Source organism: Thamnophis sirtalis, unplaced genomic scaffold, assembly GCF_051295495.1.
Source record: "Thamnophis sirtalis isolate CommonGarterSnake01/CBP01778 unplaced genomic scaffold, rThaSir2_p1.2 scaffold_3, whole genome shotgun sequence".
NCBI lineage: Eukaryota > Metazoa > Chordata > Lepidosauria > Squamata > Natricidae > Thamnophis > Thamnophis sirtalis.
Genome location: NW_028261383.1, coordinates 42,129,734 through 42,143,481, shown reverse-complemented (window position 1 = coordinate 42,143,481; position 13,748 = coordinate 42,129,734). Strand labels below are relative to the sequence as shown.

Genomic DNA, 13,748 nt, shown 5'->3' with positions numbered 1-13,748 from the left:
GGGGGGGCTGGAGTAGGAGGAGTTTAATGTTTCTCCTTCCCACATAATATAATTATAGGTTCCTGGGATTTCTTTAAGGAGATGGTTTGCAACAATAGGCATTGTGAAGTCCAAAAACAACACGGCCAGGCAGCTGCAGTACAAAATAAAGGTTCTGCTGCAGCCTGGGCAGAAAAAGTTATTGTAGTACATTCTTCTGCCACAATTCATTCCTAGTTTACTAGAGTTTCATCTGATTGATCCTAACATTTTATGTCCACATATTATTCCTTTAGGAACATTCCAGCTCAGATCATTTCAATGACTGCCTGACCCCCCCCCCCCTGCACCCTCTTCAAAATGTTGTTTATAATAAATAGGAAAGAAAAATACTTCAGGGCAAGGGGGGGCACAAAAAACCAAAAAACAAAGAAACAAAAAGGGCTGCCTCACACTGACTTAAGTTGAGAAGGGCACTTTGGCAATGCCTACATACCAGATGTGTCTTTTTGTTGCTCCTCTCCAGTTAGAGTATATTCTGAAGTCTATTGTCATCCAGAATACTGATTTAATGACAGCTAACTGACAAAAATTGTTGCTGGAGGCTGAAAGGCACCTTAAGGGAGGACAATGATGTCACTGAGATTTGATGGCATTTTTGTGTGCTGCTAATAGCTGGAGGTAGCCATGCCGGTTTTCGTTTTCCTTTGAGGTTCGGTGACAAGGTTTGCTTTTGGCAATGCTTTCTAATATGTAATGGTCAATTGGACAAACACCTTTAGCATATTAACTGCAGATTCAGATGGGTGGCGATACCTCTTTGTATTTTAGTCTAAAACATTAGGGATTTATAAAAATATGAAAGACAGCTAGGAGTAGGAGTAAAGAAGGCACCTAAAAGTGGCTTTTGAGATTCCTACTGAAAGTTATTTATTCCTTTAGTCACTCCCTGGATATCTCATTTATTTATTCATTCAATCCAGGTTCAATGTATATTGCCACAACTTGTCTGTCAGTAAGTGCTTTTCTGAGTTCTTCAAAACCCAGGCTTATGCAATTGTGTGACTATCAAGCCATTTTTATTTCTGCCACCCTCTTTTTCATTTTTTTTAGGCATCAAGGTCTTCTTCATGGGCAGTTAACTTTTCCCACTCACTCAGCTCGACCACTTCACAAGGTTGTTGTTGTGAAAATAGGAGGAAAAAAGATTATTAGGTATGCCCATAACCTTTCGTTATTTACAAAAAAATAAAGGCAGGGTAAAAATATCCAGGATATTTTTTAGGAAATATCCAAAGATAATAGTGCATTGTCTAGCTGAAAATTATTTATAGGAAATGCTACATCCTTTCTTTCTGGGAAAATATGCAAATTATACGGAGTCACGCCCAAAAGGTAACAGGAGATATGATATTTAAATAAGGTAAAGGTTCCCCTTGCACATATGTGCTAGTCGTTCCAGACTCTAGGGGGCAGTGCTCATCTCCGTTTCAAAGCCGAAGAGCCAGCGCTGTCCGAAGACATCTCCATGGTCATGTGGCCAGCATGACTAAACGCCGAAGACGCACAGAACGCTGTTACCTTCTCACCAAAGGTGATTCCTATTTTTTTCTACTTGCATTTTTTATATGCTTTCGAACTGCTAGGTTGGCAGAAGCTGGGACAAGTAACAGGAGCTCACTCCGTTACGCGGCACTAGGGATTTTTATTATTATTAGTTTATTAGTTTAAATAAAGAGTGGAGGGTATAAAATGATTACAAAGAATGTGTCAATATTTTTATCACATTCCAATAACCCTTTCTATGAATCTTACAAAGAAAAAGTTGGATTAAATGCTTCATTGTTACTCAAAAACAGAATTCACTGAAGTCAATGCTGCTTGCTCCGAAGTAAGTAAACGCAGCACTGCTGCCAAAATAACTGCGAATTTCAAAGAATCAACTCATTCTAATTTTAATATTACCCTTTGCTTAATAAAACCAAACAAGAAGATTCCTTGGATTGGCATTTCAGCCATTTTTTTCTTCTGTTTTGGAAGCACATTTTAATTACAACCGAGAGAGCAATAACAACTCTTTTTATAGCTTTGAAGCAAAACTGAAATGATTTTACTCCATTTAATTTAAATATAGGCAAATACAATGACACCTCATCACGGCATCGGTGTTTTTCCAAGAAAGCCAAATCAACAACTCTCCACATGGTAACTGTGAAATGTACAATGCCTGTTATTGGGAACAATTTTCTAAAGTTGGCACATAAATCTGAACCTTATTTTCAAGGTTCCAATATAGTGTTCTGTGTAGATCTCATTCCTGTTTTATTTTGTTATCAGAAAGCATCTGCAGTGCTGCCTGCCTGTTAAAACCAGAATAGAACAAATACATCTAAAATCAGTAATGCTGTTCTTTCCTGCCAGACGATTTGTTTTCATGGTCTTCTGCTTCTTTCACGAATTTTTCTGATAGTTCTGGCATTCAGACACATTACTCAGAACACCACAATACAGTGGCAGAAATAGTCTATATTTTTCTCCTATAGGTTCCCCATTCTCTCCAATAAGAGAAGCAATGCAGGGCTTAATTTGAATGTAAGAAGAATTTACACTAAGTTAGATTATGTACATATCAATAAACCAATGGTCTCCATTAGTTAGCTAGCAACAAGGTCATTTCCCCCCTAGCTTTGCTATAAAATAGATTGGCCAATGATGAAGAAAATGATGGTCACCATTTCTTCCTTCTTTGCAATTATTTCTTTTGAAAGATCACACTGAAATTTCTCTTTAAACTGCTCATTCTGGCAAATGTAGCCAAACCCCAGTTCCTGTGAAGAACTCGGAGTCCCACTATGTGCAAATTCTCCTTTCTGATCCAGCCAGAAAAAATCTCAAAAGCACTCTACTGAAATATGCACAAGAAGGTTATAGAAAAGAACCCTCAGCTCCAAAAAGAGCAGAGTGGGTGAGTGGGTGATCTGTCATAACATGTTTGGAACAAATCAATTAAAGGGAAGCAATTTCCCATTTTTTTCTCCAAAGGAAAAAGTAACACATCTCCAGTCTTTAAAGCCATATTGCCCCCAGGGATATCTCTAGAACAATTAAGTAATGATAACTGCCACCATACAAGCAACACCATGGAACCTCCCATACAAAGGCAATATGAAAATTAAGGCATCATTTGAAAAAATAAATAAATAACATTGAGAGAGATAAAGTGCATACATCCATGTTTTAAAACCAGATGGGGGAGAATCAAAGACGTTGCTCTAAAAAGTTAGAGCAAGAACACAGAGTGATTCATGAGTGCATGACAGACTATAAGGCAGTTGACAAGTAAGCATCTTGCTTGAGGAATAAAAAGATTAACCTGTCATAAAAAACGAAAAACCCTTCCTATCCAAAAGGATCAGTGTGTTTATGCTCAACTAAGTCAGTAATCACCCATTTGGAAATGGTTTCCTTAGAGACAGTAGAACTTGCTGACTTTGAGCCAGAAGAAAAAGAAGGGATGATAAGATTTCTTATGACTTGGCTTGCTCCTAGAAAAATGTTGGGTCATAAAATTTACAGAGCTAGCCTTTACTGGCATGAGTGAACAAGTGTGAAAGCGATATAATGAGCCCATCATACTTTCTCTGAAAAACCTGTACAAGCACTTAACTATTGCTTTATATTTGAAGAGTGGGGGTAGAAATATAGGATGATTTGTCTCAATACTGTAGACTAAAATATGATGGCAGTAAGTTTGCTAAGAGTTGCACATTATAATAATTACCAATATGCAAAAAAGGATTTTTAAAAGAAGTTAAGAATGGCATCATACTTCCACTTAGCCGATTTATTCTAGATTCCTAGAAATAAAAACATAGCATTCCAGAACCTGAACATTTGCAGTTCTGTTTCTAATGAATTCTGCTTCTTTTTCAGGAATAGGATTAGCCCTAATGACACAGTGATGAGGATGCAGTACTGCAGGCAAACTCTCCCCACTGCCTGGAATTCGATTCTGATCAGCTACAGGTTGACTCAGCCTTCCAGCCAAGGTGGCGCAGTGGTTAAATGCAGCACTGCAGGCTACTGCTAGATCAGCAGGTCAGCGGTTCAAATCTCACCGGCTCAGGGTTGACTCAGCCTTCCATCCTTCCGAGGTGGGTAAAATGAGGACCCAGATTGTTGGGGGCAATATGCTGACTCTCTGTAAACCGCTTAGAGAGGCCTGAAAGGCCTATGAAGCGGTATATAAGTCTACTGCTATTGCTATTGCTATTGCTGCTATTCCATTTTTGGTTAAATGAGAACCCAGATTGTTAGGGGCAATATGCTGATATTGTAAGCTGCCCATAGAGTCATGTAAAGCTATATGGGGTAATTGCTATTTTTATTGCTATTATTCATTCTGAGGATAGTTTGGTAGTTTTTTGGAAGTTAATTTTCCAAAGGGAAACTTATTGTACTATACTAAACATATACAGGTATATATAGATATATATTTCAGGGCAGGAACATTAAGTTTTATATATACCTGCCTTAGGCTTTTTGATTGCTTTAATAATTATTTAAAAAAATATTAACGCTTGTATAAAACAAAAAACTTTAAAGTTCTCAATATATTGTGGTAGGTAATATTTAATGGCTGGGGTCAAATGTAATAGTTTTGTGGGACTGCAAATCACAAAATGGATAGAGCTCCATTGTATTTATAGGTTTGGTTATGGAGGGAATTTGGAACTTAAAAAAATATGTATACATTCATGATCAATATAATATCATAGCCATGCTATTATTCTTTTAATATGTCAAATTAACAAACATTAACTAGAGTTAACTTATGCCTCCCAAGTAGTTGGTTTTATTCTCCATAGTGGGAAACAAATAGATAGATGTATCAATAGCAATAGATGTATCAAATTGGCTTAATTCCTATCCCATTAATACCACAAATACACTTCTTTGCTTTCTTGTGTGTAAATGAATGAACTTCTGCTTACTGCAAAAGAAAAAAGTTCCCTTCTTTTTTATAAAGAAAAATGTGAAACACTTAATTTTGGTATATAATTACGACTATTGTAAAATCAACCACTGCACTTGGCTTAAGAGAAATAATGACTCTGGGTGGGTCACAACAATCAAATAAATTACAATCAAAGAAATAACACATAAAAAAATTAGGAAACACATATTAAATTTCTGTGGATTTTCTTGGCATGGGAATTGGTTAATAGAATTATTATGCAATACTGGAAGGATATATCTGCATCTGATATGCAGCAAATAATATGTACTATTTATCATTTGAATTAGCCTTTTTTTGACAAATAACTCTCCCCCAACCTTGTTAATTGGTATGTTTAAATTATATGTCTCTTTTAATATTATTGTATGCATTTGTATTTTTCTTCTGTTGACTGGCTTGGCACAATAAAATAAATTAAAGATAAGAAATCCAGATGGAATTAGGTGCAAGGAGCAACAAGGACAAAAGGGCTTCGTCTCAGAAAAGCAAGAGGTTGTTGCATAGTTGAGGAGTGAAACTATATTAAAAAAAAAATCACAAGGAAACTTGTAAGAGTAGAGAGAGGAGGCAGGGTCAAAACCAGAGGCAGCATTGCAGATAAACATGAATGTATGTGGGATCTAAAAGCAAACTGGGGAAAAAAGTGTAAACAATGGGGGATATGTTGTTGGAATAACAGGGACACTTGTTTAAGCTGAATGTTAAATACATGAATTTGGAAGCTAATGAAAGAAGAGAGAGAAAGTTGTTGCTTTAATTAAGGTGCCAACAATGCAGATATTAAATTTAACCGATAGCAATAATAATGCAACAAAGACTTAATTGACATCTTGATTTTTTTTTAAAAAAAATGATGGCAATTCACTAAGAACAGCCAGCACATTGTTTTAGGAACAATACTTTTAGCAGTATGTCAGGTTCTGGTCAATACAAATATACAGCTGAAAGCAGAGGGAAATACTTTATTGCCTCGTTCAATCACTTTACTGGGCAATTTAAGAGATCATTTGTGAAATAGACTTTTTAATGAGCAATTTTTGTGGGATTTGTCTATGATTCAATGAACACACTAAGAAAAGGGCTACTGTTATGATTACCTAGAGCAGCTAAGATGATAGTTCTGGGTTCAGACCAGCATATTCCTTAAACAAGAAAATTAAGGATAACTATCAAAATAATTGGAGAAAGCTTTTCAAGAACAGCCACTATTGCATGTGATGAACCAGAATTCTGATTCAGAGAAAGCCGATTCTCATGGCCCTAGAACCTCTAGTCTTTTTATTTTGATTAGAAATGTATATGCTTAACAAGTTGCAAGATTATGCACCTCCATTTTTGGCTGGATGCAATTAAAAGTGTTAGTCACTATTTCAGAATTCATTGGAAAGCGATATAGTTAATGTTACGTGGCTATTTTGCAGTAAAGTTACCGCTTCCAAGCCACAGAAACTTACTTTTAAAAGGGATACATTTCTTTTATGAGCTGCATCAGCTTCTTGCGTGTGCCATGCCTGCTCAGCGTCTTTGTCTCTTAGATGACTCTCCATCTGCTGAAGCAACACCAATCTCCGAGAGACTCTACAAAAGGGAAACATTATGATAAGTGGGCAGGCATTCCCCCCCCACACACACACACGACAACCAGAAAAACAACAACCTTTTACCCTCACCCAATTTTTCTCTAATTATGTTGAATACAGCGTGGGAGAACAAAAAAAGAAGGGGAAAGCACATAAAGTCCCTTTTGTGCTGTGCTCCCAGGGAGAAAGTAACCATGATGTTGTACAACAAGCAGTCTCTGTGCATAAATGAGACAATCGGCACAGAACACCTCAAACAAGATGGGCCCACAAGGCAAAGTTAGCCATCTAGAGCACTAGTTATGAGTTCACTGCATTCTGTTAATTCTGCAAATTTAAGAGATCCTGTGTTCAGAAGAAAAAACTGTCATGTTTCTCATCCTGGTTGTACATTCCTCTGCCCAATTTTAAAAGAGTCCTGTTTTCCTCCCAATCCAGGTTCCCTGAAAATAGTTTCTTCCCTTCAGACACGACCTTTCCAAACCTTTCCTAAGGAAATGAGGCTCCATTTTATTCTCTGCATAGATTTGAAAAAGGCTTTTGAGAAAAGGTATTCAGTAATTTCAAGAAAACTCCCCTGGGAGAAAGCAATACAGTGCAGTTTGTATAGAAATGGAATTCTGTACATACACTATATACACAAATGAAAATTGTAAACAGAGGGTGTAAAATGTAGGCCGGGCAGTCTTTTAATCTTATAGGAGGACAGCATTTCTTCACAAGGGAGTTAGAAGAATAGCCTCAGAGAGATAAAAAAAACTACAGTAGCATCAAATATACAAGAGAAACAAGGCCCTTATTACTTTTAATAGACTAATGCCAAAGTCAAGGAAAACAAGACTTCCATCAATTTTTTGCTTTGTTGGGTCAGTTCTCTATGCAATGGATATTGGGATATGTTAAACCAATAATAAAGGGGAGAAACTGTTTTCTGCTTATTTTGGCAAAGGTATTATGAACTTGGACTCAATATGTGTATAGTTTTGTACACAAGCTGTTTTTTCATTTTCTTTATTAATTGCTGTGTGGCAAATGATTACAATCTTAGGGAGAAATCTTTGCTTCTGCCCGTTGTATCATCTCCATAAAAATGGTGAAGTCTCAGATTGCACCTAGAGAGTAATGCATGCAGTAAATGCTCTACATCTACATCTATTGCACTATATTCCCTCCACAAAACATATCCATTCAACTGAAGTTAAAGAAACAGTAGCTGTTATTTTCTGTATTATTTCAGTAGATTTATATTACATCATTATTTCATTTTTAAACCTTCACCAATTTAGATGACTGTGTTGCACTAGCTCTATTGCCTCCTTTTTGAGAAGGAAAAATCCTGATTTTGTCATTAAGCTTACTACAGTTTTGGCACTTTTCAAAAGCTTTTTCCCTAAGAATGAATAACTTGTATTTTCAACCACAGAATCAATTGGAGATGGAATATTTGCCCTTAGAAATCTATTCTAATAGTCACGTACAGTCCAATAGTAATATTGTTTATACTATATTTTCATATATACATATATATACACATACATACATACATACATACATACATACATACATATGTAATTAGTGTCACAACCCCTGGTATGCCCAAATAATCTCTGCACCTGTTATCTAACCATAGATTAAAATGATTAGAGTGAGAAATGTATAGAGCGTTATGGTACAACTATGAAAATAATAGTTATAACTGACATACAATAGTATGTATTTAAAAGAGACTTACACTGTATGATTAGGAGAACAATGGTATAATACAATGGTATAATACTATGTATACTTAAAAAGGACTTGATACAGTCAGTACACTGTTTTTGCTGGAAAACTGGAAATGTGATGTACAATAAAGGAAAAGGTATAATACAAATATTTAAAAAAGAGAAAGAAATCTATTCTAATTACTTCCATATATTTAATATTTTTTCCTCTACCAGAATGAAAGGAGTAAACAAGAGGAACTCCAGGTAGACCTAGTACCACAGATTTTACATTAGGCTATAAATAGGGACAGTCTATTTAATCTCCTCACAAATGAACTGGAATCAGCTCTGAGTAGTGAGGAATCACATCTGTGGATGAGATCAAATTGTTAAATACAGAGATGACAAAAAAGATCTCCTCAATCTGAGAGAATGGAACAAAATGGCAAATTGAGGTTCATCCTAGGATATGAAAATGTGTGTACTGGTGCTAGAAATTTAACCTATATGCAGTATATAGTGGTTAAGGTAGGATATTCATTCACAACAACTGATCAGAAAGAGGTTTTGGTTTTATGGTGATGGTTCAGTGACACATTTGCTGCTGTGCAATCCCTGTTAAAACGTAAATGTCAAGGTAGGGTTCATAGGGTGTGAAAGTAAAGTTGCCAATAACATATGTATTTGTATATGCACCTGTACAGATAGTACGCTATGGTATCAGCCACTGAGAAACAATTATAGGGTGCAACTATTTTCTTCAAGTCGGTTTCCTACAGATTGTAAATTATGGAAGCAAGAAACTAGAATAGGCACACTTTGTGCTACAGATCAAAATTCTGCTATTGACTTTTGAACAAGAATATTGAGACCTTTAAAGCAAAGATAGGATGTTGCAGTTACTCTAAATGTTCACTTTTTAAAAGGTGTTTTAGTAATCTGGTTAGAATCTGAAGTGCTAGTTGCAACACAGAGAGAAATGCAATGAAATGAGACATTATACTGAATTTAGAAAAGCCATATTAAATCATTAAGCCGTAGCTGGAATTCAATCAGAAACTTCAAGGTTGAAAAAGAGGACTTCATATTATGTTTTATTTGAAAAGCAGCACTGGTGGACAGCTCCCCCTAGAGGCAAAATAGTTTTTTTTCTGTTATTAAAATTTGTTATTTCTGTAGAATCTGTTTTTCTTGTATTTAGAACAATCACACAGTTGTTCTCAGTTTGATAAATCAGTTCAAAGATTTGGGAATAGTCCTGCAAATTCCTAAGCATTCATAATATATTTCACTGTATTTTTCTAGCATCTAAAAACAAGACATCTTCAGAAACTACTTACATTTCTTCATGCTGCTTAGCAAGCTGAATTTCTTGTGCCAAATAGGATGCCATACTTGATCATATTAATAATTCCAATTACTCTATGAAAAAAAAGGTAAAATATGGATCCTTCAGAAATATACACACGTGCATTTTATGACATTTATTAAGAAATAATCCTAAATATAAATGTTGAATTAGTAATGGGAACATTTTGCTGTAAAAAAGATGAAATCTTTTAACAATATTAACAGCATACAAGTACATCTTAATAATATTTAAGACAAAATATCAATAGTGCATTCACCTGTAAAGATTTCTTCTCCATTCTCACTTACTTTTATTTTGGTACTGGTTTATTTTCTTTCTTAATTCTGCACACATATTTTTTTAGCTTTGGACGGTCAGTTTTTAATTGTCCAATAAAATAAAAAAGCATCAGGCCACCTTTTTTATAGTAATTTTATTAAATATTGTAATTAAGAATTAATACAGCTAAGAAAAGATTGAGAAATAAAGATTACATGCAGAAAAGGAAAAAGGGAAGAGAAAGAAAATATAGTAAAGAAAAAGAAAAGTAATATATAAGTGTGACTTCCCACCTTCATCATAACAAGTACTAACATCTACCCTTATCTTTCCGATATCAGAAAAATGTTCAGATGTCTAAAGATTCAGATTCTTTTTGTTGTTGTTGTTAAATAACTCTTTGCTAATGTAAAAGTTTTTTTAAAGGTAGTTGGGTGGGATTTATCTATTCTGGAGAGCAAACTCTGTGCAGGTTATCTGTAGAACCTGAAAAAGCAACACATGCAGACAACCCTTGATTGAACAAACTCTATTTAATGGGCTTATGATGCAATGGAGCTAGATCAGAGAACATGGATGTCATCCTTGAAATAATAGGAAAGTCAGTTGTTTCTAAAATCTGCAAACAGTAATAATATCCCACACTTGTGTCAACCAACATCATTGCATAATTCTGCAATAGGTATTTTTATGTCATCTGCATTGATTTATCCCCAATAGCTTGTTAAGTGGAGGCTTTATAAAAACAGTATTTTACTATTTTTGGGTTTTATTTTTGGTGCATTAAAGGAGACATGACAACATCAATTGGCTGCATGCCTGGATTAAAGTTAATTTAATTTGCTATGGACATGAGTGTGCCCATCCAAATACCATGCATAGTGTCTCACAATGCCTCACTGCACTTAAGATAGGATGGTGTGGAAGGCATTCAACTCTGAAACACTGTAGTAGGAAGTTTTAAAACATACAGAGGTTGAACAAAGCTTTTTACTGGATCCTATGGTCTGCATTCTAAACTAGGTATAGAACCTGCTTCAATGCTCATTCATTTTCATTTTGAATAGACATTTCCACAGTAACAATTTCTGAACAACCAATTCAGTTTCTCCTCAGGTCTCTTCTATATTCGAGTTCACAGATTATGCTAGCTTAGTTTAATGCAGCTAACCATGTTGTATGAGCTTAGCTACTGTTCCTTGCAAACTAGTTTAGAGCCAATTTATGAACCCAACAAACTGTAGCCAGTTTAATCTACAGTTTAGCATGAAGTTGCCCTGATAAATAAGGACCCTCTATGGAAAGGCTACAAAGTCACTGCCTGAGATGGGTTGTGATGCTATACAAGTGGTCCTCGATTTACAACCTTTTGTTCAGTGACTGTTTGAGAAGTTACAAAGGCATTGAATTAAGTGACGTATGACCGTTTTTCACACTTACAACCACTGCAGCACCCCCATGGCCACATGATCAAAATTCAGAGGTTTGGAAACTGGCCTCTATGACAATTGCAGTGTCTCAGAGCCCTTGATCACCTTATGTGACCTTCTGAGAAATAAAGTTGATGGGGGAAGCCAGATTCACTTAACAACCGTATGACTGACTTAACTGCAGCAATTCACTTGAGTACTGAGGCAAGAAAAATCATAAAATGGGGTAAAACTCACTTAGCAACTGTCTTGCTTTGCAACAAAATTTTGGATTCAGCTGTGATCCCTACAAGTGTGTTTCATTGCCCTGTAATATCCAACTCGCTTTCTGCCAGATCCAGCAAGCTGGGTGAAGTCAGTCATTGTGGTGCATCAGATGCAACTGATAAACTATAGTTTACAGCTAATTTGGCAGTTCAAATCTCACCAGGCTCAAAGTTGACTCAACCTCCCATCCTTCTGAGGTAGGTAAAACGTGGACCCAGATTGTTGGGGGCTCTGTAAAACTGCTTAGAGAGGACTGTGAAGTGGTATGCAAGTAACTTTCCAGACTTATACTTTCAAGTCTAATGTGTAATTTACTCCACATTTTGCCATGCTCTGTAGTTGGATGTCACTAGACACTAAAGACAAGATTCATTAGGTTTACTACACATTTATGAAGTCCATAAAATGTTGCAAGAAACAAATCCAAATAGGAAATGATGCTATGTATTTTTTCCTCATGTCTAATATGTTGTTTTACTTGCTGCTGGCACATCACATGTATCAAATGGATGTTTCGTTTGTTTCTATATCCTGCCGGCTGCCTGAAGTTCGAGTCTCCCCAGGATCAAGGTTGACTCAGCCTTTTATCCTTCGGAAGTGGATAAAATGAGGAGCCTAATTGCTGGGGGCCATACACTGACCGCTTAGAGAGGGCTGTAAAGCACTGTGAAGTGGTATATAAGTCTAAGGGCTATTGCTATCTGCAGCTTGTTAGATTGTTCAACAAACTGCAACTTCGGGAGGACGCCTGATTCCAGTCACTTTTTTGGGACGCAGCTCGTTTGAAAGGCCATTAGGAAGAGCTGTTTAAAGGATACTGCGAGCTTGCATCCCCTTCACATGTTTCTTGCCCGCACGCAACACCCCAAATCTCTTGGCCAGGGGTCCCCAAACTTGGCAACTTTAAGACTGTGGACTGTTGAACTCTGTTCATCATGATCTGGTGCTAAGGAAGGAAAAGTCGCGGATGGCTGGCAAGTTGAGCCAACTTGTTTAGTGTGTTCTGTTAGCCCAGCGTTCCTTTGCACGAAAGAAACTTGGATCGCAGAATACAATTTCCCATTTGCCACCGAGCTCCCGAAAAAACAGCCACGCTGGCTGTTCACCCTACTTTTTTTTTTTTAGTATCTCGTCTCTCCCCTTCCTTCTCCTCCCCCCCCCCGCGCCCCCCTCGAAACACCGCGAATAGAACGGTCGGATATCCGTTCGGGAGCTTCCAACTCCATAAACGGGAAGGGGGGATGGAAATATTTTTGAAAAGGCGCGCGCGGGAGACCCCCCCCCCAGTGAGGAAATCGGGGATTCGTATCCAGCACCGCGGGAAATAGGACCGTACTATTCCGGGACTGATTGGGGAAGGGGGAATAATGGGGAGGGGAACTAGGAGCCAGATGTACATTTCTGCGAACTGCAAATTTAGGCGATGAAACTACCTTTATTATGACCCTGCCGCAGTTAGGGGCGGCTTTTCAATCTCAACGTCCTCCTCATTACCGCCATTAAACAAACGCAACGCTTTTCACTCCAGGCAACTTGTTATCGCGGTACCATAAAGAGGGATTGGAGGCGGGGGATATGAGAGAGAGAGAGAGAGGGAGGGAGACGAGCGGCAGAAACCGAAGCATCGTCGCTTTCTGATTGGCCTACGGTCGGGGAGGGAGGAGTTACAAAAACGGAGGAATCGGTTTCGTAACGGAACGACGTGAGGAGGCGGGGCTTCTCGTTTGATATTTTGAAAAGGAGACCGTTGCCCCCAACAATCCCGGTCCACATTTTATCCAACCTCCGATAGAAGGCGGAGTCAATCTTGAGCCTGTGAGACTCGAACCTCAGGCAGCCAGCAGAATATAAAAGTAAATGAAACATCCATTTGATACAAGTGATGTGCCAGCCACAAGTAAAACAACTGATTAGATAGGAGAAAAGACACATGCCTGTAAAATGCGTGGCATTTTCAATCTGGATTTGTTTCTTGTAACATTTTAAAGATTTTATAAATGTGTAGTAAACCTAATGAATCTTGTTTTTAGTGTCCAGTGTGATCCAACTAGAGAGCATGGAAAAATGTGGAGTACATTACACATTAGACTTGGTTGAATAATATCCAACAAATATATAAATATCCATCCATCCATC

At 37.1% G+C, this 13,748-nt stretch overlaps 1 protein-coding gene across 2 annotated transcripts in view; it reads right to left on the bottom strand.

Moving 5' to 3' along the window:
• CEP15 (centrosomal protein 15) overlaps window positions 1–13,175 on the bottom strand; it is a 431,988-nt gene extending 418,813 nt beyond the window's left edge. For both annotated transcript variants that reach the window (XM_087708813.1, XM_014060936.2), the window contains exons 1-3: window positions 13,046–13,175; window positions 9,626–9,707; window positions 6,454–6,577 (exon numbers count right to left, since the gene is read on the bottom strand). In XM_087708813.1, the coding sequence (XP_087564939.1) occupies window positions 6,454–6,577; window positions 9,626–9,678 (177 nt within the window). In that variant the 5' untranslated portion in view covers window positions 9,679–9,707; window positions 13,046–13,175. The remainder of the gene's footprint in view (window positions 1–6,453; window positions 6,578–9,625; window positions 9,708–13,045) is intronic.
• Between the last annotated feature and the right edge of the window lie 573 nt (window positions 13,176–13,748).